General features: G+C 44.6%; 1 protein-coding gene across 1 annotated transcript in view; it reads right to left on the bottom strand.

Moving 5' to 3' along the window:
- ncanb (neurocan b) overlaps positions 1–24,209 on the bottom strand; it is a 135,270-nt gene that overhangs the window by 8,311 nt on the left and 102,750 nt on the right. The window contains exons 12-14 of the mRNA XM_076726223.1: positions 10,594–10,752; positions 7,188–7,270; positions 6,604–6,748 (exon numbers count right to left, since the gene is read on the bottom strand). Of these exons, the coding sequence (XP_076582338.1) occupies positions 6,604–6,748; positions 7,188–7,270; positions 10,594–10,752 (387 nt within the window). The remainder of the gene's footprint in view (positions 1–6,603; positions 6,749–7,187; positions 7,271–10,593; positions 10,753–24,209) is intronic.

Raw genomic sequence — 24,209 nt, 5'->3', positions numbered from 1 at the left:
TAATAATGTCTCTTTATGTTTACACCTCATTCAGCTGCCCCAAAGTAGCCAAAGAAGTACTTTTACCCACGGTTACCTGGATGGGTATTGCTGGAGTGAGTAGACACATTGTGTTTGGAAAGCTGATACACGCATGCACACACACACAAATATCAAAACACGCTAGCTTGGAAAGGAAAGCGAGAAGCAAAAACTCATTCAGCTCATTCAAAGCGTCCGGACCAAAACGTGGGAGAAGAATAAAGAAAAGGGAAGAAATGGAGAAATTTGGGTGAAGAGCTGGAAAACGAATGAGCTGGAGAAGAAAGACAGAGGATGAGGAGAAAAGAGAGGGAGCCGAAGAGGAGAGGTGATTAGCTTCGGCAGATTTTGGAAGGTTTTCTTGGCGTTTATGTCTCCTTCCTGATATTCAATATCAAGAATGAAGAATGTGCATCACTGTATGTAAAGCTCACAGAAGGCAAAGGTGTTTTAATTTCCAAACAGGTACTTTAGTTTAGCCAACATTAGAAGCTAAGAGGCACCTGCAGGCTGCATCCAGTATGCGTGCTTCAGCTGCATACTTGACAACAGGATGTTTCTAGAGGTGTTTTCTGTCACTGTGTGCCTGCGTCTGTGTGGCAGGGGGTAGTCAGTGTGAGTTAGTGGCATGGGGAGCGCTGCAGACAGTTAGATGCTGGTTCCTCTCAGCACTCCTCCATGGCCTCAAAGCATCCGCACACCTACTGCCAATCCTGTTAGAGTGAATCAGAGAGGCATGAAGGTGCGTGTGCGTTCTCACCGAAGAGCTGCTGGCAGCAAGTCTCACGTGGAAACAGTGGATGTGGACTGATTCAGTCGTGTTTATTAGATAACAAACTGCAGCGGTTGTTTGTGAGATTGTGTGCTGACAGCCACCGGAGAGAAAATGGTTTAGACCACACTGAGCATTGAGTGCTATCGAATGCTGTGAATCCAAAAAGTATGGGCATTAGGCTACAAAGAGGATGACAGAAGTGAGACGTACAGTTGGATTTCTTCAAACTTTGCGACCCAGCTGGCCTTTTCACAGCAAACATTTCAGACTGCAGCAGCAAGTAAAAACCCCAACAGCATTATCGATGACTCAGTTCCAATTAGGAATGTCAGTAAACACTGAGCCAGCGTGCACAACATCAGAGCCACGTAAGAAGCGCGCCTCATTCAACTGCAGCCATTATTAAAAGAATAGCTCAACATTTTGTGGAATAACCCTATTTGCTTTAGATGAGAAGATCGATACCACTCTCATGCTTAATTTAGTAGAACGGCTGGAAACAGGGGGAATCTCTGCAGAATAAACAACAATTTGTGGCTTTAGAAGAAATGATGGAGTGGCATTGATAAAGCACTTATCTGTGCGTCCAACGCCTCTGCATAACAACTCCACAGTGACGGCTCAGGGAAGTCAGACTCCTGGCTGCCGTTCGCCAAGAAACGGTAAAAACATGCAACTCGCCGTAGATTCACTTGTCAAAATTGTTTGAAATTTTACACATCTATTTGTGTGCAAATTAAACTAATAAGACTTGGCATTTTAATTAGTGAGCTTCAGAGGTGCTCAGGTGGAGTTTTGAAAAGTGTCAGACCAGCCGTTTCCTCTGGCTGTCAAACTTTAGAATTATAAAAATGCTACCACCACCACTACTACTACCACTAATAGTAATAAGTTCATTATAGCACTTTTCATGCAGAGATGCAGCTCAAAGTGCTTATCTAAAGTAATCTAAATTAGAAGCCATGCTAAGCTAACTGCTAAGCTAAACTGGCTCCTGGTGACAGCTCCATACTTAATATGAGGGTATCACTCCTCTAATCTAAGACAAGAAAGTGAATAAATACACAATTTCCCAAAATGTCAAACTATTTCTTTTTATACTTTAGTCAGCTGCTTCTGTGTTTAGCAATATTTCCTCCCATTCAGTGAATTTAAATTTTCTGCAGAAAACGCCGGGGAGAAGCGTAGTGCAGTGAGAGAGGAGCTCCTCTGAGGTCTGGTGGGTCATGGACTTCTGCTGTGTCCCTGCAACACACCTCCCCGTGGAGGATGTAACTACCTGTAGCAGCAATGTCAACAAAACGATAAGACAGGGTCCTGTGGGGAGGCCTGCGGCTGCTCAGGTTGGGCTGGTGAGGAGGACCTGCACCTTCTCCTTCTCCTTCCTGTCCTTCATCAGTGTTTCTAAATGCAGGGATACCACCAGCTAAGTTAGCAGATGAATGAAACTGCCAATCACTGTGACTCCACCCAAAAGGGAGAAGCATTAAAAACTGGAGCAAAAGCGTGCTCCTCTTTCAATAATGCACTTCTTATTTTGTCGCCTTTGAATAAAGATGTTCAGCTCATGAATAATTCTCTGTGGGGCTGAATCGTTTGTTGTTATGTTTTTCATCCCTCAGCATTTCTTTTATTTTCTCATTATGTGTAATTGTGTCCATCACGGCTGCGGCCCGTCTGTTGTCACATGGCTTCATAGTGACGTTCCTGTCTTTCACCTGTTCTTTCAGTACGTGTGGAGATACAGCTGTAAGTGATTTCCTTGTCAGGCTGATGACCATCGCTGTTTAGCAGAGTTTGATACTTTTTGATGCTTCTTATTTGAGATGTTTGTTTGAAACTGCAAAGAGTTTTAACGCATAGCAATGATTCACTTTGAGGTTAATGCATTTCCATTTTGGGTGGAGTCACAGTGACTGATGGTCGTGTTGACCTGCCTGTTGACTGGCAGTTTCATTCACCTGTTAACTTACCTGGGACCCTTCAGTAGGGGCGGTATCACTGATGAAGGCTGGTGGCTGAACATGTTTTTGTGCTGCCAGACAGATGAGTGAGCGCACTTATTAAACAGCACATAGCTCAGCGTGACTCTCTCCCCTTTATAAATGCACTTTTTAACTCAAACACACAATTACCCTCCTTCCCCTGCGGCTTCCTCACACGCAGGTGAAGCTGTCTTTCCCCCACAGTCCTCTCTGCACAAAAATGTCAATTATTTCAGGGGACTTTTCACAACAACACCAGCTGGAACGGACGCAGCTGCATGTGCACAGAAAGACTGCAAACATCCACACTGTACACAGTCGCTGGCAATTTCGAACTTTCAAAATACATTTCAGCAGTGACAGTTTTTACTCTACACAGTGTGCATCCAACAGTGATGACATTACACGGCAATGGACACATCATCTGCTAAAGGCACTGACAACAGTCTACCATTTCCCAAAGCACTGTGAGAGCGCGCTGAGCATGTCATGCAAAATTAGATTTCCTGCCTCTGTACATAATAACCCATCAAAAATACTGGAATAATTTCATAACACACGTCCTGTCGCGGGTAAATTCCCTCTCCTCGTCGCTGGAAGAGCTGAGAGGCAGAAGACTGCGCGACTCTCTCGTCACTGTAATCCAAATGTAAATGAATAACTCGACGTGCACCAAAGTTTTCAGTGAAATCATTTTTTTTTCCTTTATCCTTCTTCATACAATACTGATCCAGCAATCAAATACTGCTCCTGAATGCTGAAACCTGCTGTAAAATATATCGCTCATCAATATCAAAGGGCAAAAGTCACAAAAGTATACATTCTTTCTTGGGAAAGTTGTGTATTTTGAAGGGCCTGCAGACTTCACGTCATGTTTTAATGATAATATTTGTACAAGAGATAAAATCATTGCAACACGGTGCATCATTTGGAGGAGTCAGTGTGGATTTATTTTACGACTTTACACTCATATTTAGCTGGCTCGGTAGCTCAAGGTAAAGATTTTTGGTGAATTTGGAGGAAATCAGAGGTGTGACTGATGATCATAATCTCATCAGATAACTGTCTCACCGTCAGTTACATAAATAAAATGATCACCACCTGAACGACACGCCGCCCCGACTGGCCCCTGCATGATGATTCAATTTAAATGTACAATTGACCACCTGTGAAGGTCACTACGAACAAATAGGGGCGGCAACTGTTACTCACTGTACTCTGTGCTGCAGCTATCCTTGGCTGCTGCCATTAGCTGCCGTTAGCTATTTAGCTCAGATGCAGGTAGTGGCGCTATCAGCTGACTGGAGTCTGCCCCGGGGGATTGATGGTGTTTACACCACGGCCAACCTGAACACGGCAGGATCGGGACTGAAGACAGCCTCTGAGACCAAAGGAGGCCAGTTTAATGACAGGGGAAAAAAAAACTGAGGTGATTTACAGCAGCTCCAACCAGGACTCTGACTCCAAGGACGGTAAAGACACAGCAGGCTGTTAATTGACCAAAGCAGAGTTGGTGATTGTTGAGACAGTAGGAAGGTTTAGTTTGTTTCTGTCCACTCTGACCGAAGTTTTGGTTTTGACAGTGAGTTAACAAGGCAATTCAGCTCGTCTTAGTTCTGGAAAAGGGTTCAGAAGGTGCTTGGTTGTATTTTTCTGTTTAATAAGGAAAATGGGTTTCAGAATATTTCCTTTCTTGACCTTCATAAAAAAGATCTTGAGGTATAAAGTGGCATTGTGAGACAGGACGGGCCGGGCTAGCTGGTTAGCATGCTAACTTCAGTAGATATCTCTGCAACACAATGCAGAAGTCTTTGACACACAAAGATCAAAACTGTTATTTCCTCACATTTTGTTGATAATGTTGGTCATTTTGCGAATGTTCTAAACTAAAATTCTACCCACATTCAACATTTTAAAGTATCTGATTTGCTCACATGGTGCCGTTAACACATAGACAGGCCCAGGGGCCGCCGATGAGCAGACTAACAGATCACGTGAGGTGCCACTGTGAGCATTAGAAACCAGGCGGAGAATAATCAGCATGGAGCTGACAGACTCCACTGATAGGACAAGACATAACATGGGGTAACTCTGAGCGAGGAAGAGGCTGACGGGGGAAGAGGGGGGAAGATGAAAAGATGCTGGTGATTGTAACTGACTGATTAAGGTCAGAGGTGGGCTGGATGCTGGGGACTTGTGACAGTGTGCATGAGAGGTGGTGCAACACCTTGCTTGTGAGGGAAATACCTTTCCTTTCATACAAGAGGTGGGTGTTTCTGCTTGGCTTTAGAAGCACATTCTCTGCGCTTGTGACAAATCATCTGTTAAAGGACAAATAATTTGCTTAAGTTGTGACCATCCCCTTATTTCCATCATCTCTTTACTGTCTGTAATAAATATATTTATGGTTAGTGACTATATACTAAAGAGGGATGATAAGGAAACTGCCTGAAATGGAAACGAAAGATGGAAAGGAGCACACACGCCTGATTTTTCTGTTTTTCGAACCGCTGAAACTGTAATTTAAATAAAACATGCGATCAAATAATCAACTCTAATCCAAATCGAGAGCTAAAACCACCGTACTCTGAATCACACACTTTTCCTCTGCTAACAAGTTCTTCATCACGACCTACATTTTGTACAGTCACTCCAAAGACGTCTCAAAAGGTGTGTGCTCACCTCTCTTTCTGCACTGCAGTCTTGTGGGATCTGATACAGCGCTTTCAGTCTTAAGTTTGCACGTAGGAGTAAAAGTGAAGGATTTTTGCTTTTGTCTTTCGTTCCTTCCCAAGATGCAACTTTTAGCAGTTTGGTAAAGACGGGGTAAGATCTACAGCTGTAGCTGAAAGCGTGTCCTCTTCACAGCCACCGGTGGCTTCTTGTCTCCACCTCGCTATTAATACGTCTTTCTTCTTGCCACTGGTCATGAGTGTGACCTGTATGCAAATGTGTGGCAAAAAATAAGCTCTAATAGGCTCTCGGAGGAGAATGTGGTGGCCTAACTTCAGCGCCAAGAAGGGGCGGCTGCAGCAGGGGACACGGAGCGGAGGTATGCCGGAGCTTAACCAACCGATACGTTTGCTCACCTCGTTTGTTTCCTGGACGTGAAGCAGAAAGTACTTTCTGTCTCAAGCTGCAGCTCACTTCACTGAAACAGAGCATTCTGCAGAGGAGGAAACGGAGCCGTGACACGAGGAGCACGTGGAGAACGTTTTAAAGTCGAGCCGGAGGATGATGGGAGATGGAAGGAGTGCTGGTGAGCGGTAAAGAGCGTGAATGTGGAGTACGTGGACTGAGTGAAGAGGTTCAGTGCTAATCTCTTCCGCTGCGCAGAGACGTGTATAATGTAAAGTATGACATACCCGGGAAGTTCAGAATCCCCTGAAGGTACATGCTGTCAGTCTCTGAGGTTTAACAGAAATAGGCTGCAACGCTTGTGAGCTGCTTTACATAAAAAACAGGTTTAAGAACATTTTGTCACTTTTTCCTCACTTTCTATCTCATGATTCTCCTCATAGGATCTCTAAAGAAGTGGCAGCACAGCAGGGTTGTTTCCCCTTTGCCCTTTTTCTCAGTCTCACTCCTTCTGTCCGATTCCTCGCCGTCTCACGCTTTAAGTGTCTCTCACTCCTCGCAGCCTCCTCCTCTTTCTCAGTGTTCCTCTTTTACATTCTGCTACTCTCTGCCTCCTTACCTCTCTGTCAGTCATCTTAATCACCTGTTGAAGCTGCAGCACACTCCATGCCACTCTCTCCTCTCCTCCATCCATCCATCCATCCATCCATCCATCCATCCATCCATCCACCTCGTTGTTCTCACCTGTTCCCTTCTTGCAGACGTAGGGCAGATTGTAGTTGCAGGGCACGTCATTCCACTTGGCGTTCTCGTGAGCAATCATTACCACGCAGTCTTCTCCTCCAGCAAAGAAGTTGTCGGGCTGGTTTTCACGCCAGTTCTCATATTGCTGCACACACACAAAGCACACATTAAGACAACCTAAAAAAAACGTCCAATTAAACATAATTTTCTTGACATCAGACACGAACGGTCTACTTTTTTTATAATGATCAATTCTGTGCAACATTTCTGTTTGGATGTGATGTTTTTTGTGCTGTTTTTCTGATGGAAAATGAGAACACAACTCTTGCTGGTCGTAAAAAAAAGCCAAACAGTGAGGTGCATGCTGACGATACGATGAAGCCGTATTACACAAAACAAAAGAAGTCCTGAAAATCTAAAGGCAGAGGCAAGAGTGAAGATATTTTCTTGGGGTCCCAATGAAAAGCAAATTTGCGTATTTATATTTCTTTTTCAGCAAACTGCTGTTCAAGGTGTCTCCAGCTGCGATGCTGAGCACCTCCGACTCCACAGGGATCAACAAACAGACGCAGCTGGATCCTCACCAGGTCCATCTTATCGGTCCACTGGAAGTCATCCTCCACCGTACGATCATTCAACCCGATCCAGGTGTTGTCGTGGCTCAGACCTGAGTAAAAGGTAAAGAACAGAGAAAATTAATACGGGGAACAGACACACACACACACACACACACACACACACACACACAAAACAGACATAAAGCAGTACAAGAAATAGCACCTAAGACCACATTACATTCTCATAATACAACCTTCTTCTTCTTATTATTAGAAAACTCTGTGGGTCCAGAGAGTTTGTGTGAAAGTGATTTAACACTTCACTGGCACCAAAGGAAGTATCAGGCTTCAGTGTCAGTGGTCATGTTTCCATTCAAACGCAGCCTGATTTTTAACCAAATTTCCAGATATTTGCAAAGGAAAACGTGAATCGATGCACGTTTCCACCATCTGCTGTTACATATATCATTTGATGCATCAATGTAAACAGTTGGTGGCGCTAAATCTCCAGTCGGACGCCATTAAAACATCGCAGAATCAATAGAACGCCAGTCAGGCATCAAACATACGACAAGTATACGTCATCATTTGTCCGCTAAGTGTGTTTCCATTGCACTTTGTCACATTTTGCTGTTATGGATTTTCATTTTTCTTCCCCTCCTCAGCCAAGTGTACAAAAATATTTTTTTCCAATATTTAGACTGTTTTTCATTACACCTCCGGGTTCTTGTGGGAAAATTGAAAATGTGCATAAAAACAGATCAATGGAAGCACACAGTTCAAGATATTGAATTCACTACATGGAACCATTGTATATAGTGTACAGCACATTGCTCTGTGGGTACAGCATGAGAGCAACTACGTCTGAAAAACAGGGGTTTAACTCTTTAATGCATCAGAAATATGTGAACTCATGCTAACACACATCCAATAAAAGTATCCGTAAAGTAGTATTTCCTGGCTTTTAGATTCTACTATGGGTCGAGATGAACAGTGATGGAGATATGCTCCTTCTGTCTCTGATGCACTGGTGATGAGATTTTTGTTTGTGTGAAAGGAAATTTCACTAATGGTGTTTTGGGTTAATCGCATTTGCGTGTTTGGGGGCGTCTGTGTGCATGGTTGTACAGGCACGTGCACGTGCATGCACACATGTAATGGAATTTCAATCATGGTGTATGTGATTAACATCATTACCAGGACCATTAATTTTCCTAATGGCTCTGATCCCCTTATTGCAGGGGTGGAGACGTCCATTTTCGAGGCAATTAAACACACTTTTTGGTAACCGTGAGCGTGTAGAAGAAAGATGGATGCTAGATGGATGACACCGATCTGGCATCTGTCCGAGACAGAAGGTGGATCCAATATTACAGGGGCATGCTGCTGGTGATCTTGGCTTAGGCATGTGGCTGTGGAGCACGGCCAGGGGGTGAAAAGCTAAGAGTGAGGAGGTGAAGGTTTTTCAGGCACCAGAGAAAGACTGTGTGCTGTCTGAGACAATATGCAGTAAAAATTAAGTGTAGCAAACAGTACTTGCAAATAATTCAGGACAAAATGCTTAAAATACCAGATGGGTGGGCTTTGCTACACATGACAAACATGGACTCTAAGAAGTGTCTTAAAAATGTATATTTTTGAATGCAACGGCAGAAAAATGAGGCCACATATCATGTGACAATTTCACATCTTTTGCACACAAATCAAAGAGAATCTAAATTAAATCAAGTGCCATTTTTGTCTTGACACTGGTTTTATTTAATCCAGTTTCAACATATTGACACTTGCATTTTCCTTAAGTGGAAACAAATGGAGTTACCTCACCCGCTGCAGGGTTTTTTCACCTGTTTCAAGACAAATCACATCCTTAGAAAGAATATGATGGTATATTAAATGCTCTGTCACGGACACTTATGTCAGAGCCTACATATACCACCATTTCATTGCAACAAATGGTGATACACATTTATTTGGCTGAACAGACACAACTCCTGAGGGTGTTTTTCAACGGGGAATGCAATAAACCCCTTCAAGGGCCGTTCAGAGCCGAACCAGACAGACATTTATCACCGAGTTATGGAATGCACATAACGCAAGAGCTGCCACTGCCAAGAATGGTAATAATAAGGTAGAAGAGTAGATATCAATCAACAGCCAGGAAAATCAGCGCGTAGCAGGATGGCAGAGTGATAGCTGGTTAGCCTATAAAGGCTAAGTAATTGTTATTTAAATTGATTGGTGACCTGTTTAAATGTGATTGGTGACTGTGACAGTCACCAGGTATTTCTTGAGTTATAGAGCTGAGAAGTAGGAAGAGCTGCTGATGCCATAAATATTTCACTTGCAATTTCCATTTGAAAGCCTCCTCTTATATCCTCGACACAGTCACAAAGGACGCGAGTCTCCTGGATAATTTTACGATTCTGTAGGTTGCTGATCAGTTCTAATTATTTCACCTTTGTTCCTGAGAAATCCCGTTTTGTTTTTGTCAGTTTGGTGAGGCGGACGGCTCTAAATGCCACAGTACCCATGAGCCTCAGCTGCTGGTGCTAATGAGAAAAAGCTAATCAGAGATGAAAGTGTAGCAAATTCATGCATTTGTCATTGCAATGGGAAACAAACATTGACCCTGAATCTGAAATTGAAGTGATTTGAAGCCCAGAATGCATCATCAGGTTCTTACAATGAGAAATCATTAGCTTCAGCTCACCCAGCTAGCCTTTGGCTAAGCAGGAAGCTCCAAGACTGGATATTTTTTACCAAAAGTGTCATAGCTGACTTCTCCCCTTGTATTTTTACAACTATGTGCACAGACATTTTAATCAAAGAACCAGGGATTTTATATCTGTCTTGCTAATCTGTTTTTAGCCATGCTAGCATCATGGCTCCCTGGACAACAGTGTTCACTGCTGACTGGACTATCTCAACAACATATATTGCTATGAAATTTGGCGCAGACGTTCATGTTTTCCTCAGGATGAGGTCAAAATGTAGTTTGTCCAATGTCTGAAAAACTAATGACATTTCCATCAGCCAATCAAATGCTAAACTAAGATGGTGAACATGGTAAACATCTTACCCTCAAAACACTAATGTTATAGCATTGTGAGCATGTTGCCCTGCTAGCATTAGCATTTAGCTTAAAGAACCACCAGCTGTTAGAGCAGCTACAAAGCTGCTCCTACGGCTGTTTACTGAAGATTCAGCAGGGAGATTTTTATGCCCATTGAGCCGTGGAGGCGCTCCAACTAGCACTTACCCAACACTGCAGAAAACAAACAGGGCTTTTATGAACAAAACACTACATGTCCAAACCTGCCTAATTTAAGACATCCTGCTGTGTAGTCAGTTCAGATAAAAAACACCAAGAAACATTTCAGGCTACACTGTCTGTGCCAAGTCTGTCCTCTCTTTCTCCTCAACCTCCGCCCACCTCTGATGAAGTTCTGCTCGGCCAGGCTGTGGATGCTCGCCAGGTGGCCGCTGTGCTCCCTGCAGTCCTTCTCGGCATCCTCCCAAGTGTGTCTCCGGCTGAAGTACCTGTAGCAGTGGCCGTGGAACTTCCTCCATGTGTGCTCGCAGCCCTCGGTGTCTGCAGGTGTGTAGAGGCGGATTGGGAAGAAGAAGGGGGAGGTAATTTAAAAAGGCAGTGATTAGTCAATTGAAAATCCATATGGGAAGAGAAATGTGTTTTTCGTAATCACCCACAGCCGACAGATGCAAACGGATGATAACGGAAACGAGTAGGAGGATTTAGGACTTTTTGTATCCTCACACAGCAAATTCCTCCCATCTTGCAGCACACAGGATCCACATATTGCCCCCCCCCACGTCCCTCTCCTTCCTTTATTTTGTTGATCCTATCTTGCCTTAAGTGCCCTTTGTGACACTCCTCTCTGTCTCCATCCTCTCACTGTCTCTTCCTCTCTTTGATTTGACTTGGACTTTTAATCCACAGCAGAGGCAAGCCGGCGGTGAGATGGCTTAGTCCAGCGAGAGGGCGTTTTAATCTATTCAAATGACAACAATCCTTAGAAATTGCTTCCAGTGCACAGCGCTCGCTTGGTAATTAAGCCCTGTCACAGTCCTGTCAGCACACCGACTCTCCCTCCACACATCCCTCCATCCCTTCCTCCTCCTCTCCCTTCATCTCTCTCATCTATCGCCCCTCATCTGACTGGGGGTTAGCTGTGTGACTGTGAGCTATACATGTCAAACGTGATGCATGCTTGTGTGCGCAGATGTGCGTTTGTATCTGAAGATGTGGAAATGCATGTATGGCTCAGGCTCGATCTGTCAAGCTAAGCCACCTCGAGTTTCCCCTCCTGCTCACCCCCCTCTTGTGCCCCTCCCTCCCTGCAGTGTAGGGATCAGGGAAAAGGCCTCAGCTTTTCCTCCAACAAATCTGAAGCGACACCAGCAAATTGGGCGGTGCAAATTGGGCCGTATGGGGCTCTGTTTAGTATGCAGAGAGATGCAGTTTTGGCCGCGGAAAGAAAAGGAAGAGAGGAGGGGAGTCCATTATGAAAGTCCTTCTATACTGTAATATGAAATAGGGGCCTAAAAACCTTCATACTCGATGAGAGTGTAAGTGCTTTTCAGACTGTTAAGCTCTCCTCCATTCACGATCTTGTTGAGGCACAATGCTGTGAAGTGCAGTGACACCGTTTCACAGAACGCAGTGCACAGGGTCAAAGCAACACTGGCTCCTCAAGAGGAGCTACATTTGGTCTCTCACTGTGAGGTTTGGCGAAACTTCCTCAAATCTGCTTTGAATCAACACATATTCCTGTATTTTCTGTCCTGCAGCTCAGTGCATCAGCTAGCTCAGAGGCGGCACATGAATGCCTCCAGTGCAGTAAGTGTGAGTGACAAACACACTGACAGTGAGTGATGATGATGAGGGACGTGTGAGAAAACCCCACAGTCTGTCCAACACGCAGTATAGCATGTTACTGAGGGTAATGTCTTTGTCGTGTCTCATACAGTAAACATAAAGCTCTGACAGGTCAAACACCAGATGCAGATGGATGCGTACCCACTGCAGCATTCACACGCGCATGTTGGCTGCAGATCGAAAGAAATGAAGGATGAACAGAGTAATGTTTGCATATATCTGGGAAATTTATGGAGGCAGGTGTCTGTCCGGTTTTATCACTCTTCGATGCTCTGGTGCAATTCAGCAGCATTTGAAATTCATCTTTCGTCCACTTTCCTGTTTGACATGCAGCCATTTAGTCCCGCAAAGCACTGCAGGTCTGGTGGAAATGGAGTCCTACACACAGTAAAGAAGCAGCCAATCCCCACGCTGACTGTGAGTCACAGGCAGGGCTGAATAAGGAACCTCAAGATTTTTGGTATCGACTGAATGTATCTGTCAGGTACCAAAAGCTGCCACCCGATTGGATTTGCTGTCTTTTTTCCTTGTTGTGTGATCACATACTCACACTCTGGCTAATTTAACTATATTTTATATTTACAAATGCGGAAAAACTGGATCAACTAATGTTCACAGATCATTTTTAGCATTTCTTTACATATGAAATGAGGTTTTTATCACACCACGGACATTTTGAGAACATAAATCCATGTCAATCACGTAAAAGATATGACAAAACTGACATTAAAATTCATTCCTGTCATTCAGCCGAGCAAACTGAATACTACACAGAGCACCCACAGACATTATCAGACCGAGATCTGTCACACACTCAAACTACAGCAATGAATCATCACCTCAGTGTTTTGCTTTAATAGAACTACTTGAGTACTACTTTTAGCTAATGCATGCTGGGTCCCTAATGTAACAAGCACGTGATGATAGATGACTGATCAAAACACAGCAAAAGATGTGAGCGCTCATGTCTGTCTGTTCTGTCTTTAGAACTTCAGGTCAGACAGTCGGTGGGGACACTGGACATCTGTTCTAACTCGATCTTGTCTTCAGAGCAGTGATGTGAGTTGCTCTGACGGTTATTGTAAATGCTAATGTGGACAATTGCTTCATTACTTTGCCTGCTCAACTTTCTCCTGATCGTCTGGGGATTTAATCTGATGACCTCGAAACACGCTGATGACATGAAACCCAATTAGCCACTTTCACATTTTCAGCCTCCTCTGGGTGGCTCGGTGGCTCAGCGGTTAGCTCTGTTACCTTAACAGCAAGACGAGCCTGGGTTTAACTTCCCATTTGAACTGCCCTTCTCATTTCGTAATAGATTTCCTTTCACAATGTGCAGTGGGAGCGCTGATCTCCTGCTTCTGAATATGAGCACAGTGTCTGTCCATCATGCGTTGGCAATCACTTGATAGAAAGAACTGCGTACATATAAGTAAAGTAGAGTAAAGATGATTTTTTTCTATTGTGTGGCGACAAGTGAAAACCCTTTTACACGTGAGCCCAGCTGACGATGTAGGAAAATCTTGTTACCCTGAAAATAACTTTTTCATATAAATGAACGCCCGTTCTGTTCAAGCCCTCGTTAAACGAGTTCACACAGGGCTGATTAACACCACCAGTTAAATCTCTCTGTATTTGGCAGCGTGATTGGTTTGCCAGAGCTGAAGGGGGAAGAAATGGAAGCGACAGAACAGGCTTTAACGGCGAAGACATCGACAGCGTGTAATTACACTCACTGCCAGAGGGGGGAGACAAAAGCTCCATTTAAATTGCTGATGATCCTTAAAAAAAATGGAGTCTTCAGAAATGTACATAAACTTTTCCTCTTTCAGGTAACAGTTAAGTTGATAACATGCAGTATGACTGTCTATATATCAGTGTTATACTGTCTTTTGCTGTGCTTTGTTCTATCCACGTTATGATTTCTGCTTTATTAATAAGGTCACCTTTGTCCAAACTAATTAATTTTGCATTAACGATTATGTATATTGTGACAATATAGAAACATAATAGTTATAGGATGGCAGTTGAACTCAGAAAAAAAGAAATATCGCATATACAATATTTGTTTTGAGCTGTCAGTTAGCTTTAGCCTTATGCACGTTAGTGTTTTTTAGCACGCTGAAGGAGCGGTGACCAGGGCTGGCTGCTTCCCTGTTTGTTCCAGTATGCAGAAATACATTTCAGGAGCCTGTTTCAGAGTTCCTACTAATGTTAAATGACCAGGTTTGACAATTATGGAAGCGTTTATCTTATGTTGGACGTTTTCACAGTTTCACAGGAGGCTTTAGAATCAGCATTCTGCAGCCATGCTCCTCCACGTAACACCGACAATATGCCTCTGAACAAAGAGCAGTAGATTAGCATTAGGTAGAACAGTGTTACTACTTTCATATCTACTCTTATGGGACCAAAATCCACAGTCGCTGCTGCTGTAATATTCTCCTCTGCTGACTCTTTCACTCTGTCATCAGACCTGGAAGCTACCTGCTCGGAATATTTGCGCCCATGGCAGCTGGTACCATTGTATTAGCAGTGGGAGAGGGTCCAGTTTGGCTCATGAAGGTGGACAGCGGGTTGTTATCTACAGGAACAGGGACAGGAAAGGTGTCACACAGACAGAAAAAACACACTCATCCGTAAATTAAACATCCACACCTTCAGTGAGTCACACACCGACTGCTGTGGGGTCCAGAGTGGCAGTATAAGGCACAGGTGGGGGACTCAAGTCACGTGACTTGGAAATTTGGGAGGAGAGGTGAGACTTGCACAGGAAGTGTGAAGTCCTCAAACATGAGCAAATCACTGCAACATGATTCAGTGATTTCTGGCACAATGCATGAAACCTGGCAACCTTGCAGGATGCAGAAGACCAGCAGAGGCCACTGCATGAGGCAGCTCTCCTGGAGGGGGCTCGTCCCAGAAAAATAAAATTTGGATTCATGGATTATGCTGTTGATGATGGTGTTAAAAGAGAACAGCAGTGTGCGCGGCCGCTGTGAGACGACCACCACAATGTCCATCACTACAACACTCACACAGAAGGTACCTCATCGGCTGGTAAATCATTAGCTCGAAAGCTAACATCGGGTCCTAAGAATTTCATATGACCCGACTCGTGATTTGCTGGATTCTCCCATTAATTTCCTGTCCCTGCTTTAAGTTCATTTATCTATTTGTTTATGTGAAACACTTGGTGCATGTGATCTCTTTGTTGTAAAGCACTTTGAGCTGCCATTCTTTAATGAAAAGTTCATTATTATCATCATAATGGGTGACTTGTGCTGGAACTGCGAACCGCAGACTGATTGTGACTTTTACTCGGAGATTTGCATACATATATAAAGCAATTCGGCGTCCGAGGAAGACAAAAAAGCAAAGGCAGACAAACTAAATGCATCAAACACGGTAAGATCAAGAGTGGGAGGACAGAAAAGGGAAAGAGACAGAATGAGAAAGTGAAACAGTCATAGAAACAGAGAGCGAGATGGAGAGAGAGAAAGAAAAGCAGAGATAAAAAAATAAACAGGCGTGCGTTCTCCCCCTCAGATCTTCAACCTAGTCTCTGCTGATTTCTTCTCCCACTCGCTGACAGTGAGGCTCAAAGCCCGACATCACATCAACCTCTTCAAATATTTAGACATTATTCAAGCCGTCTTCTTTTTCCCGTTTTCCCTCTGTCAGCCGAGCAGAGAGGTGGGGGGTATGTTTCAGCGATTAATATTCCCACAGACTTTAGTGAGCGGCAGTTAGGAAATAAAAGGCCATACACTTCCAGCTGACTGATTGGGTCGTTTATCCACATCACCAAGTGATATTTCTACCGCTCGCCTTTTTTAGATCCCCTGAATGATGAAGCGGCGTGTGTTTGCACGTGTGTGCGCGCTGCCATTTTGCCTCCTCCCCGTGTGACTCTTTGAAGGCTGACAGCTCAGTGTGCCATTTGCAAGAGGGCAGATGACAGCGGTCCAGAGAGAGAGGGAGTAAGTGAGAGAGAGAGAGACATAGAGGGACAGAGAGCGAGGGAGATGAGGGAGAATCTGCTGATTGCCAGCGACAAAAGGTGAGAATGTGAGGAGACTGCGAGAGCGGCTGCAGAATTATTAACGGCTATTATGAGCGCAGTGTTGATTAATGGAACATCCTAATAGTGTGATTCCCACAATTAGGAGTAATGGATTTTACAGTAAAACAGCTTCAGAGCGCAACATGAATGACTGATGCCAGTCTGAAGGCTCACTCTGCATAATTAGCCCATAGACGTGTATTTGCAGATCGATGCTGATGGAAGAGGTAAAAGCGAGGGCAGCGCGGGCCCTTATGGTAAACAGGCAAAAAAGTTGGTCCAGTTTATTCAAATGGGGTGCGTAATTAGTATAAAGTCAAGACAGCACACGCAACTGAAGCATTTGCGTGGATCCATTGTCTGCATCTTTGCTCGAGTTATTGTAGAAAGTGTGGGCAGGTAATGGTCTGTCAGCGTGCAGCTAATGTAAAGCTCACACATAAGTGAACACGAGTGAGATCAGTTTCTTCTCTCTGCGCTCTGAGGACAAACCGCTGCAGGATGCATTAGTCTCGCACAAGGGCGGGAGGTGTGGGAGGTTGTTAGCCTCCACCATAAGAGGAGAAGTCAGTAACACTCAGAAGTTGTGTTATTTACATGTGTGCTCTCAGCTGCCAGTCAGCCGGCGCTAACTTTGCCTACACGCGGCTTCAGTCGAGGACAGGACTTCTCTGGAGTGCTGCACGAGGTCAGTCACTGGAGTTAAGCTAATGTTAACAAGCAGAGTGGCTGCTTGATATAGCATAATGTCTCGTTTCCTGTTTCTACACATTTTAAATAAAGAATATGTGCCGCGTGGGTGTGCAGGCTTTGGAGCCGTGCCAAGCAATAACAGCGATATAACACAAACCGATGATATTCTTCAGCTTGCCCAGGACACTGAGAATTAAACTCTGGACAACATTTGAACTTTCACACAAAAGTCTGACAAACTGCGAGCAAGTTAGACCAATAAAGAATGAAAAGGCAATGACAAGACAACTGTACAGAGTCATCGAGCTTATCACTGTATCACTGATGTGACACTGTGACGGATGCTGGAAAGAAGAGACTTTCATGGATGATCCCATTAAAATACTAAGTGAATAAAGAACATTTTTCTATTTCTCTGTGCTTCTTTCTAGATCGGGAGGTCAGCTTTCTTTTCAGACGTCCTATTGATACTCACGGCATGCAGCCACCATTTGTTACAGGTCTGAATGTTGAGTGTCGGAGTCAACGGAAAGTAATACGATAGGAGCAGGAACCAAAACTGGAGCAATTTTCCTGTGGCTGAAATGCAAGTTCCTGACTTCCTGAAAGGGCTGCTGTGCATTACTGTGGTGGAAATGACCGCGGGATGACAGTAAATGGAAGACAAATGGCCGTGCGATACCACAAGCCTGGCATCATGGCTTGGATAATAGTTTTCTTGGGGAATATTAGAAAGAGGAAGCACAGGAGCATGCTACACCTCTCGCACAGCTCCAAGTGCTGTTTAGCACCTCTCCATCACAAATGCTCATGAAACATTAATGCACGGTGGAGGAACGCTCTCCCTCCATCTCTCTCTCTCTTTTCATCTATTGTAACGCCTCCTCTGATGCTTCCTTTCTCTCTCTTTAATTCACCATCCCCCCCCCCCCCCCCCCATTTGCTCGGGAGAAGAGAATCACTGTTGCTTCGGTAACATTGTCTAATTAAGCACCTTGGATGAAAATAAGTTACTCCCTCATCTCTCCTGATTTCCTTTTAAGGGAGAGAATTGGCAAGTGTTGAACACAACAGCATATGGAGTGAGATGCTGCCTTGCTGTCATTCCATTTGAATAGCCTCTGCCAGGCTTCGGCAAAACTTCAGGGATATTTTATGTGTGTACCTGCCTGTGAGTGTGTTTGTGCACCTGAGTCCCTCTTCAGGAGGCCACTGTGGGCAACGCGAGCCTTGAAGCTCAGGCTCCTCTTTTCTCAGTTTTGGCAGGTGTCCCTCTCGACGCGTTATTAGAATGCATGAATCTTCATTAGCATTAATACCCTCTAAAGACCCCGAGGATGCACAAAAATTAATTTTGAGCTGAGCTTTCTGCTGAGTCGCCAGCGTAGACAGTGGCAGCTGAGCGGGTAAGTGTCGAAGCAAAAGTTGGCGAACTCAGACGCATTCTTTCTCAGCCTCTGGGGGTCAACTCTGAAAGCCGGTGCTGAGTCACAAAACCACCCACTCCGACAACAAGAACGGAGAAAAGAAAATAACCAACAAGCAAAGGACGAGGGACTAATATTAAACAGCAAACTGCAGCTTTTGGATCACAAGTTCAGCCAAAGTGCTCAGTGTGCTGTGGGTTAAAAACAGCGTAAAGAGGACATAAACTTAAAGTGACCAATGGGGTTTCAGGAATGGGCACCGCCGGCCAACGGCATGACAGGGGCAAAGGAGCTGACACCTGTGACAGTCAGAACCTGGTCTGTACCCTGATCAGCAGAAAGCTTCAGCTGAATTTCAAGCAAGAGTACCATTAAAAGAACATGAATACGACTGCAGTAAAACTCCATTTCTCCTCTTTCTGCACGTGGCGATTACAAGGTTAAAAGAGCGCTCCTCTGATCTCGCATCGCACCCGACCGTACACTGTTGGACCGACAATAGACTGTACAAAAACACAGATATCATCCCTTTTATTGCACTCATCACCTGGCACCTACATTACCCACAATGCTTGACCTCTGACAGTTCAGCTTGTTATGCTAATAGTCGCAAATGTAGCCTCGAGCCTCTAGCTTTAAGCAGACATGAGGAGCGAGCTACAGAGATTTTTTCATTTTTTAACATGTCCTCTTTGGCCCCAACTGACTCTGACTCAAGCGGCATCACTTGAGGACAGTTATCAGGCTGCACACAGCTCCCTCTGGAGCCTCATAGCACTCCCCTGTAAAAAGACTGCAACGCTTTGAATCAGCACACCTCCTCTTTAAGATGAGGGAAGAATTGTGGTTAAGGCAAATTAGCTACGGTTAGGAAATGGTTAAAGTTAAGCAATTAAAACACTGAGATGAGGCTGGGGAAACTGTGTGGTTACGGTTCGTAAAAAAAGGTTTTTGCAGGTTTGAAACAGGATGGCAAATCCATTCTCCTGCAAGATATCAGATCAGATACGCCCTATATGAAATATACAGGACCTCATGCATGAGCTTGTGAAAGCAGTTCCCTGGGCTGAGCTGTTCCAACAGGGCTGTTAAATCCAAAGCATACTCAATATGCTCACAATTTCTTTAATTCATTCACCACTAACGACTCTAAATTAGAAGTAAATTGCCTTCACTGTGAGCATGAGAAGACGAATATGTGAAAGAGAAGGTAGAATAAGAAATGGGATGGGTTTGAGTGAGACAGTGATAAAAAGTGCACAGTGATGGAGTGACAGAAGGACTGCATCTGGTGCTTTCCAAAGCACTTCCCAGCGCTGTTAGTCAGCTCAGTCTGCTCTCTCCCTCATTAGTCTCAGTGTGTAAGCCACAAGACATCGTCTGCAGCGCTGGTGTTTGCTGTTGGCGTCAACGTGCTCAAAAGTCTTCCTATCTGTGTGCCCCAGATTCACCCGCCGTCCTCTTTTTTGGGGGAAGTTGTGCTCTACTTTTCTTTAGGTTCCTTGTAACACTGTCTAGTTTTTGTTTTCTTGCCTGGAACAATCTGACTTATACTGGATTTACACTGGTTTCAATGGACAGTGGTGGTGTATAATGGTCTCAGTGCGCCTTTTGAAGGCTGCAGACCCCAGCAACACACTTCCAGGCTAAACTCATTAGCATGCTCGCCTGCGTTAGCCTCTGTGCGCTGCTCAACCAGTTGCCAGTCATACTTGCCAGTGGCAATTGTGTAGCCTACTGAGGGATTTCTCCCAAAACCAAACGTCAAATGAAAATGAATACGTATGAATGATTTGACGAGGGGAGCGGGGCAAAGAACAGAGGAGGGGCAGAAGAAGATGGATGAAATGCTGGTCTTGTCTGTGAGTTTAGGGTGGAGGCAAACATATTCCTCACAGATAACCAAGCAACAGCCAGACACCTTGGGATTAATTAGCTGCACAATCCTTTTAACACAGGCTTTCTGTTTCCAATTTGTAGATTATTTGTTCTGTTAGGAAACAGAGAGAGAGGCTGCAAGAGAGGGGGGGGGACTTATTTCCGGTGGATTGGATTATTGTTTTATTAAACTGGCTGTTTTGTAACTATGAGTCGGAGAGATGAGTGAAGCTGCTGTTGGATAAGAGAGGGAAGACGTCTTTTCATATTTATAAGGGTACAAGGGTAGGTAGAGTTTGTTTGTTTGTGTGTGTGTGTGACAAATAGTGTATCAGTGTGCCACCAAAGCAGAAAAGAAACAGAACAAATAGGAAAAGTGAGTGTTTGTGTGAGCTTTCATACTTCTGCTTTTGTGAGGACAAATGTGACTTTTAGACCTTGAACAGTGAGGAATTTTTGGAAAAGTGAAGACATTTTGCAGAGACCTCATGTCTCCAAAGTGCCGTTAGACTTTACGGTCAAGATCAGAGGAAAAGGTTGGGCGTGCAGTGTGGACGGCTATGAGGTTTGAGGCTGAAGAATTCATTATGCCATCGAGAGTCTTCACAATAGAAAAATGTGTGCATGTGTGTCTGTGTCAGCTGCAAGATCTCCAACTTCACAGCTCTGCGAAACGTGAAAGCATCCACACACACACACACAGTCACTGTAAAACAGCAGATGCATCCTGTACACACACACACTCACACAGCGACACACAAACACACACAGTGTGACAAAACCCCTGCTGTGCATCAGAGATGAGAGGCACAAAAAGATGCAAGAAGTGCAGGGAGTGACAGCGGAAAGGTAGAGGGAGGAATGAAAAAAGGAAGGCAACATGAAACAGAGGTGTCTACAGTAGCGGAATAGCAAAGTCACAAATCCACACTTACACATTATGTCGTTTTTCTCCCTAGAAAGAGCGAACGATGGATAAAACGACAGACTGGAGGAAAGGAGCTGATGAGAAGAAACCAGCTAATGCTTCCTCTGTCACTTCTCACTTCAGTCAGGCTGAGAGAGATTTGGTTTCTGCCTCCGCTGATTAGGCAGCAAGCCAAAAAAACAGCAGGACAGACTCAACAGTCAGTCTCTGCTGGGATGAGAGCAGAGTGACTGATGTCTGTGTTGCTTTAATCACAACTGCCTTTTCTTTTCAACAAATATCACTTCATTAGCGACACAGAACTGATGAAAACGCAGTTGCGCGAGGACGGACTCGGCTGTCCGCCACAGCTGCATTTACAGAGCTGATCATTAAAATAACACGAATACTGCTGAAAAAATCATCACTTTCTGAAGCTCAGAAATTTCAAACAGCGTTCAAGACAAAAAAACAGCTTTAAACCAAACTCCTCATCAGCGACAAGAAGCAGAAAAACCTTAATATAATTGTAAAAAATCCAGAATAACAAGCAATCCCCTCCACTCTCTCAGAGCCTTCGCTGGAGGACCTTCAGCCCTGTCAACTTGCTATTATTGACTCTCAGATGGGATTACCATGGTAACAGGCCAGAGGGAGCCAGCAGCCGACCGGATCTACCCAGCATCCGTGGCTGTTAGCTCACATCGCCTGCACCTGAATGTGGCCAAACACACACCCCGAAGAACACACGGCAAATGAGACAGAGAGCTGAACCGCTTCGGACAGGCAGGGACCAATCGGGTGACATTTAAATGGACGGAGGCCTCGGCGGAACCAAAGAGTTCATTTCCTCCGCTCATGTCGCCGTTCAGACGCCCACCCCCCGACGCACCGCCCCGCTCTGGATATCATACTGAGACCACGCCGAAATGGCAGAGCGACGCCTGTTGCGAATTGTACTTTTCACAGCTGAATCCTATATTTCTGCGAGAGCTGAGCAGCGAGAGATAAAAGCGACAGGAAAACAGAGACTTCAGATTTACACAATCAGACCTGCTGCTCCCAATCAGCCATTCGGGCAGCACCGCAGCAGGAGAGGAAACGTACGCGCAGCCCCGGCGCATGTCAAATTGAGAGGTGTGTGTTTGGGAAAGAGGAAAGAAATGCTACAGTGAGGGCGGGTGAAGCCGGAGCCTGCGAGGCTTGATAGACCAAGTGTTTCTGCCACTCACGCTTTAATGACCTGCCTTGATTTAAACAAGCTGCCCACTCAAGGTGAGCTTTAACCTGCCTGAAATTAAAGCACAGCAGCCACATACAACTCATATACTGTGCAGCCTCTGTGGCTTTTTAATGTTTGTTTATGTATGATCTGCACCGCAGGAGGGGCATGAATATTAAAGAGGCAAACATGACCACGGGGAAATTACAAAAAGCAGCGAGTAAAGTTACACTCGCTTTGGTGAAAGATCAAAAAGGGCAGCTAAGATTAAAGAGGTACTCGGGCGCTCTGATAAAGTTGGAGGATTTTAAAGAAACACAGCGATCAAAGTGAGGCAGCAAAGGCCGAGATATCCTGATGTTTAGTCCCTCAAACTGCTCCAGCACCAAAATCACCCATAATGCAACTCAATAGCATCTTCTGTTACACCCTCCCTGCCTGGCAAATGCTCTCATCTTCTAAACTCCACGATGTCGGTCTGTAACTGCACCCAATCACGCTGATGACATCAGAGTGACATCATGTGACTGTGAGTTCAACCACAGAGTGATCTGTGTTGGCCTGAAGTGAACCACCCGACATTTCACAAGAAACCAGCCGAGATAAAAGAAAAGTGCGAGGAAAAGAACATCTTCCTGTGTCCCAGAAACACATTTTCCCCTTTTCCTCCTCACCAGTTAATCCTCCTGTGACTCCTCACCAACTTGTGCTGAGGTCTGGGCCAGCAGGCTGCGTTAGAGAGTTTAGCAACAGATGTTAGCGCGGAGATGTAAACAAAGGCGATGAAGGCTTTTTCCGCCAGTCGGCTCGAGCAGAGATGTGACAGTTTAAGTCAGCGGCTGATGTGTGTCAGTAGGCGCTGGTGTGCCAAACCGTTCTGGTTCAGCCAACAAGCCCGCGCACATGAAACGAAGTGAAAAGATAATTTGGTGGTGAGTTCTTTGTGTTGTGAACGTGTAATTTTCTCTGTTAGAGGTTGCCAAAACTGCTTTGGTTTCTACGGCATTTAAAACGTCCTGCTTCCGTCGGCCGCCTCTCTCTCTTCACTCCCTCCTCCCTCTATCGATCGCTCTGCCCTCAGAGTCCCAGATCAGACCAGAGCACGGCAGTAAAAAGCAGAGCGAGAAAAAATAAAACACATATTCAAAGTCACAACTCTTCTGAGAGGTCAAAGGTCACGCCGGACCGATAGACCTTTGCATGCTTTTAGGTAATTCAGAGCAGTTCCTTAACCTCCCTCCTCGTTCGCTTACTCGTCTCCTAAAAGTCTCTCCAGCTCTCTTTCTTTGTTTCCATTCTTTCATTTTTAATTGTGCTATTTTAAATCTTGTGTTTTAAGAGATGTAGAGTTTGCATAATTCAGTAATTTCGTAGCTCGCTGGAAAGGAAACTCCAAACACACACATTTATTCCATCCCATTGTACACCTCTATCTATTTAAAGAAAACATATCTGGGAATTGAGAGTTTTTTGATCAAAAAGGGAAAAAAAAGCTCAAAATCAGAAAAAAGGAATTGAATAATTTGGGTGAGACTGTACTTTTTTGCAGCACAAATGGTTTGTAGTTTAACTGTTTAACCAGCTAATATGGCTCATGATTGGCTGATGTGCACTTACTCCCAATTTTTCTTTTCACTGTCTTAATTCAAAGAATTTTCTCAACAAGCAGGACACATGAAACATTTTGGCTGCATGAGGAAATGAAATGCAGGCGAAAACTGTCCTGATCCAATCGACTCCTTTTAAAAAATCCGGGCGTTTTTCCATTTAAGCTGTCAAAAACCCAAACGCTCGGCTGTAACGGATGCACCAGCTGCTGCTGTTCCTCTGGCACGCCGGCATTGTTTGCATGTGACGTGCGGTTTGCGAACAGGCTCCTTCACGGCCGCCTTCTCACGAGGGAATTCCCGTAATGAGAGACGAAACCAGCTGGACGCAGGTGTTCTGCACAAACCT

Source organism: Chaetodon auriga, chromosome 3, assembly GCF_051107435.1.
Source record: "Chaetodon auriga isolate fChaAug3 chromosome 3, fChaAug3.hap1, whole genome shotgun sequence".
NCBI classification, from domain to species: domain Eukaryota; kingdom Metazoa; phylum Chordata; class Actinopteri; order Chaetodontiformes; family Chaetodontidae; genus Chaetodon; species Chaetodon auriga.
Note: the sequence above shows the minus strand (reverse complement) of the source record. Positions and strands in the feature narration are given on the sequence as shown.